The sequence below is a fragment of the Crinia signifera genome, chromosome 2, assembly GCF_055691185.1.
Source record: "Crinia signifera chromosome 2, ASM5569118v1, whole genome shotgun sequence".
Taxonomy (NCBI): Eukaryota; Metazoa; Chordata; class Amphibia; order Anura; family Myobatrachidae; genus Crinia; species Crinia signifera.
The window spans coordinates 188,407,625-188,414,175 of record NC_139218.1 but is presented as its reverse complement, the minus strand read 5'-3'; the positions used below and the strand labels follow the sequence as shown (position 1 = coordinate 188,414,175).

General features: G+C 42.9%; 1 protein-coding gene across 1 annotated transcript in view; it reads right to left on the bottom strand.

Moving 5' to 3' along the window:
* Positions 1-2,640: 2,640 nt before the first annotated feature.
* LOC146060317 (cAMP-dependent protein kinase inhibitor beta-like) overlaps positions 2,641-6,551 on the bottom strand; it is a 61,010-nt gene continuing 57,099 nt past the window's right edge. The window contains exon 3 of the mRNA XM_083173379.1: positions 2,641-5,003. Within this exon, the coding sequence (XP_083029505.1) occupies positions 4,921-5,003 (83 nt within the window). The 3' untranslated portion in view covers positions 2,641-4,920. The remainder of the gene's footprint in view (positions 5,004-6,551) is intronic.

The window sequence follows — 6,551 nt, the reverse complement described above, 5'->3', positions numbered from 1 at the left end:
ACTGGTGAAACCCTTCTTTTTAGCCACGTTTGAGATCCACGTATGGAGACACAGGTTGACCCGTTCTCACTGCATAAAAACCGGTGTTAAAAGGCAAATTACCAGATAGAACTTCTTCACCCGGGAATTTGCCTTGCAGTGATAACGGGGGTCCGTCCCTGCAGTCCCCGGCATTTTAATGCTAGGTAAAAGCCGTGTATTTCTGACTCGCAGTGAGAACACGGTATAACAAGAGCTTGTAACGTGCTGTCAATAAAGGTGTGCAATCACAGACCAATCCGGTTGCACCTACACCGTACCAACTGGCTGGACTTATGTCAGTTGGGTACAAAATGTAGAGTAGAATAGTGACACATGCCCTAAATTGTCTTGTTTACATCAAATGAACAAAGCATATGGACATGTTTAAGAGTTTTCTCTTGGGGCCGGATGTAGGGGGTTATTCAGGCATATTCACTTTTGTGTAAATTCCCAAGCCCATTGATTAATGAATGACTGCGCAGATTGATTGATAGGAAGTTACCATTTGGGGGTGGTAACCAGATATTTTCTGGGTGTGTCAGGAAAAACACAGGAGTGCCCAGGTGGTTTCAGGGAGGGCATGTGACTTTAGCTCCAGCCTCAATCAGCTCTGTCTGTGCCGCAGACTTTTAGAAGGGTCAGAGTTACGCACACTTGCGCAGACCAGGAAATCATTTGATGGTGAGTGAGTTGCGAATTGATTTGCAGAACAGATTCACAAATCATCTACAGACCACTGGGCAGGATTTCACTCTGTCTGGGCTGCAGCTATCTGATTGCAGACCACTCCAATTTCGCACAGCAGCGATCAAATCAGAATCAGGCCCATAACGCAGAGCACACCCCGCTGCCATACTTGCACCTTATTACATCCAACCCAGGGTCTGTATTAAAAAGCTGGGTACTTGTTTCCTAGAACGGCCACAATCGCGGGCATCGTGTACCTTTAAGTTAAGGTACACGATGCCCGCGATGGACCCGATTTCCTTTGAAATCAGGTCCATTTTGCCGGCAAAAGGAAAATCGGGGGCATCACGATGCCCGTGATTTCCCCATAGGCTTCAATGTTAAAATAATTTTTAACATTGAAATCGGGAGCATCGTGTCGGTCTTATGCCATTATAATGGCACAAGATGAGATGGACTTGATAAAGTCCATCTCACATAGTAAAAAATGTGAAATGAGCCAATATGACCCATTTCACATTATATATGGCCCCGTCGTCACCCCACTATTGAAGTGAACCCGAAGCGTGGCGAGCGCAGCGAGCCCCCGAGGGGCGGCGGTGCGCGTCCTCCGACCTTTTCATTCCCCTACTATCCACGTCGGCGTGGAGTTGAGAATATAAAGTGTGGCGAGCGCAGCGAGCCACCGAGCCCGAAGCGTGGCGAGCCCCGCGAGGGGACGCTTCGGGCTCGGTGGCTCGCTGTGCTCGCCACACTTTATATTCTCAACTCCACACCGATGTGGATAGTAGGGGAATGAAAAGGTCGGAGGACGTGCACCGCCGCCCCTCGCGGGCTCGCTGCGCTCGCCATGCTTCGGGTTCACGTCAATCGTGGGGTGGGGTTTACGCTGTAAAATTGGGGGTCTAGGGAATATTTTACATTGAATCCAATGTAAAATCGGGTCCCAGGGACCCTATTCACATTTGATACAATAAAAAAATCGGGTCGGTCGCATCGCATGCGACATGATTTTTCCGACACGACCACCCCGATGGAAATCGGTGTGGCTGTGCTAGGAAACAAGTACCAAAAGCTGATATAAAATGATTGCTATATTGAAGAGCAGTCATTGATAAGATATATCACTTTTACATTAATGATACAGGGATGCTTTAAAATGGGTACACACTCCACAATGTGTGTACCCAGCGACATTGCCTGTGGGGGAGTCAGCATCATCAAGTGCATGCACAATTTCCAATCCACAGCATTGCCCTCACTAGTGATATCTTCCTGCATGCATAGACAATGGAGGAAGTTGCTGACGCTGCACTTGTGCACTGTCAGGGACATAGCAGGTACACACAGGGCGATGTGCCCAATCTGTCCGTCTGATCCACCAGATCGACAACATATTGTCTAGTGTGTACCCAACTTAAGGCTTATGTATTTGCCATCTACTGTTTCAGTGGACTCAATAAACATTATGGCAACATGTAATGGGAGTTCTGCAGATGTAACGGAGTCTGACAAGGATTGATTCAGCTTCCAATGATGATTAGTGAAAATTGCCTAATAGCGATTTTCACTAATCTGTGCATGCGTGCACTCCAGAGTGTGCATGTGTAAACTCTTAAAATGCAGTCACATTCAAGAAAATGCGACCGCAGTCCAAGTGCCGGCGGATAAGGCGGTGACATGGCATCTGGAGGTGGCAATGCAGCATTGGATGGGCACATTCTGGACAACGCAGGCACCAATCGTATCCCTGGGTGGCCATGTGCTGGGTGGTACCGGAAATGCGAGTGAAAGCAGTTGTCGTTTTGAAATTTGTCTCAAAATATACTATTAAAAAAGCAGTTGAAACATCCCAAGAAAACTGCATTTCCAATAATGCTAATCATATTTGCTAAAATAATATGTAAAATAAACACAAAGATTGATCATTTATTTAAAAAAGAATTATTACACTGAATCGCACATTTTATTCCCACATTTTATAGCACATTTGTACAATTTCATTTGAGATGTTTTCACACTATAAAAGGAAAGAGGTACATATTTTGTTTAGACAAAAAGGTTAAAAAATACAATTATGAGGTTTATTGTCATTTATACATCTAGTTCCAAGAGAATAGTAAGTAGATCAAATGGCTCTGAAAAAGGTTTTGGTATGTTTTTTTTTTTTTCGACAATCATTCGAGTTGACAGGTACAAAATGTCAACATCTAGTTTTTTGACCAACTCTTATCATAAACCTAAAGCCTAACCCTTAATCCAGAAATTTCTGTATTCAATATTTTGGCGGTGTTGACATTTCATATGTCATCATTCTGTGTTAAAATGTTGCATGGGTCGACTGTTTACAGGTGTAATCATATTGAGTGTCGACATTTTAATTTGGCATTATGGTGACAGCCCTTTGACTGTTGACTACTTCCCCTGAATTATATTACAATGAATATAATAGACAATTGCTAGGTCTGAATAATAAAAAAGGGTGACAAAAATAGAGAAAGTTTATATTTCTCTACCATAGTTGAAATATATTCCTAACCAATCAGATTAAAATTCTTATTTACTTAGCACCTTCTAGTTGATAATAGAAAGAATCAGATTGGTTGATATCTTATAACATCCCATCTTCAATAGGACTCCCATCTCAGTAAATTTTAACCATGTACAGATGGAGCGCCTCTCAGCCAGCGCCAGGGCTCGCCAGATTGCCCCCACTGGCGAGATGAGGCTCCATCTGAGTGGGCCTATCGCTGCTGCACCCAACTATACCACACAACAACAGCATGGACATACTGTCCATGCTGTTGTTGTGCAGTAACAATCACAGTAATGTCCAATGGGAAATCTGAATAACACTGACATCAAGTATCATTCCCAGTGGGAAAACTAGTTAATGGACATGGCACAATGTATAGGGTCAACTAAGAATCATATGATCTACTCCTTTATCATATTAAAGAGTAACATAAGGTAGCCTCGATTTTCCTGTAGTACTTAGCCTTTCTGAGACATTAGTAGCCTGTATTCTATTAAAAGTTGGATTCAGCTTCATGACCCCACAAAGATCATGTTTTCGATATCACATGGCAGCAAGTGCAATGTTTATCACAAACTGTCATATTTAAAAATCCACCAGTGATCTGGAAAACATGGCCTGTGTGGGGTCCTGAGGACCTAGTTTGAGAACATATGTTACAGACGACACAAACCAAGTACTCCTGGATACAGAATTTGTGTCTCTGGGCTGCAAAGTGACATAGTGTTGATTTTCTAGTAAACACAACATCGGAGGATATTGTACATTTCTCCCAATCACCTCTGGCAGGCCTCCTAGTGATATTCTGCAATATTAATGACCTATTTCTGTACAATAGACCCTGTATCACCGACAGTATCACACAGCAAACCCTCACATTCACTCCATATAATATTTTCTCCTTCAGACTTCCCCTTCTTGAGTAACACATCCAATTATATCTCAGTTCATTTCTTTAAAAAACTTTTCCTTTTTACAGCTAATATTACATTCTGTTTATCCCAAATTATTCCTTTAGTCTTCTTTCATACATTAATTCTAGAGCACTAACAGTGTACTCCTTTCTCTCCTCAGGTAGTGTTCTCTGCTCCTCCATTGTCCTCAGCTCTTTGGATTGGTCGCTTCCATGTTAGTGCATCCAGTAGGACACTTTCAAGTAAGGAAAGACTGTTCCAATGAACACGTGTAGTCCTTTCTTGCTACAAAAGCTTTAAATGCAGAACACACAAAGATTAGTATAAAGTAAACAAACATATAAGGATGACCAAAAGGATCACAAGATTTGTACAGCATATATAAATATACAAACATTATATATACATCTATAAATACACACACACATGAGTGCGTATATACATCGCTCAATAATTCCTAAAATATAGGAAAGTCCAACTTGCATCTTCTGAAAAATCTTTGCTGAGATCCTGCTATCGATGATTGTGTGTAAAAGTCAAAATAGCTTCCCTCACAGATTTGTCTAGGTGACTGAAGATGATTCTTAATTTTGTCTCTTCTTCTCTTTCTCTCACACAAGAAATTTCTCCACGTGTTCTAGTGGGTTTTCTGTAGTATTAAATCTACGCTTCCCTTTGTCCAAACCTTCCTATACGTCTGTTTCCTGTCCAGCTTTTATGCGGGGAAAAAAAATGCCCATTGTGTTAGAAATATTCAGGCGATTAGGATGTGCCTTTCAGTTCAGGGCTATGAGATGGCTGCTGAGGTAATTCATTGGAAGGGGACTGCAGGTCTGGACCTCGATCTAGTAGAAAAATTAAATGATAGATACATTTAAGTCCATGCGAAAAAGAAAAACATCAGTTACAAAAGCACAAGTAAATATAACTGCAGCAGATTTCTCGTATGCTTGACAGCCAGGGCTGGTGCACTGGTTTTCAACATCCTAGGCAGAACTTCAGCGTACTACCATCAACCATACACCAATATCACCACCCAGTCATCAATACCAACTTTCCAGAACCTCAGGTGAAAGTTCAATAGTGACACCCCTTTCAGAGACATCCTTAATTTTGTTATAGTCAGACTCAGGGGAATAGCCCCCCCCCCCCCCCCCCCCATTCCCTCAGACCCTGCTACCCCTAAGTAGCTGCCTAAAGCTACCTATTGGTACAGCCGGCCCTACTGACAATTCTCTCAAACAATAGAGTGTGTGCAATTGGAACATTAGATTGTAGTATATTTCATATAATCAGAACGGCCTACATCCACAGTGCTTAGCACTTCTGCCATCTGTAACAGACATACCTCTCTGTACTTATGGTACCATGGTTCCATTTAAACTTTGTTGACAATGGAAAATGGACCCTATAGTCAATGTAGTCAGAGTAGTTCTAGTAAGAAAGTATATTATGAAACACATAGGCTAGTATAAGGCTTTTAATATATTATTTTCTATTAGGATGAACCAGAAACATATCCCTATAGTAAGGCTAACATATACAATGCAGGATCGCATTGTAATATGCGATTCTAACAGCAGGATACATCAATGGGCATAGGTAGGGAGAGGGACTCTGAAAGCCGCCTGTCCCTGCGAGGCGCTCAGTCAGGTGCTGAGGGGGTCTCGCATGCCTAATCAGCGCTGACCCCAGGCTGGCTGCACGGTCAGCGAGGTCTAGACAACAATGAGCTACCTACCACCACCTCAAAATGGCAGTAGCCCCGGGACCCAGATATTAGTACATTGGGCAGCATTGCAGCTGCGAATGAGACAGGCAGAATAACATCAGGTATCAGAGTTTCCTGCTGCGGTTCCTCCTAGATACATTCTGGGGGTACTTAAAACATGTATTTTCATGGAATTAGCCCCAAATATTCAGTGATAAATGGCCCCAAAGAAATAACTCCAGCTAACAGAACTGAGATTGTTCTGTGGTGAGAACAATCCAGAAAATAAAAGTTATGTTTACATGGCATCCCGTATTGCCAACTGTGGAATGTACTTTAACATACTGGGCCCGATTCAGACCTGATTGCACAGCTGCAAATTTGCAGCAGTAAGAGTTCAGTTAAGCCACCGCCTTCTAGAGTGAACTCCCGCCGTGCAAATCAAGGTGCACGCTGTGCAGATAGATATGTATGGCTACAGCCATGCAAATATGTCCAAAACCATAACAGGCTCACCATCGAATGATTTTTACACTGGCCACAACTCATTGCAGGCTCTGCATAGCCTGGACATACTTGGCAGTGCATGTATATAGGCATATCCAGCAGGGCCGGCGCCACCACTAGGCAAACCTAGGCATTTGCCTAGGGCGCCGGCCACTGGAGGGCGGAAAATGCCGCC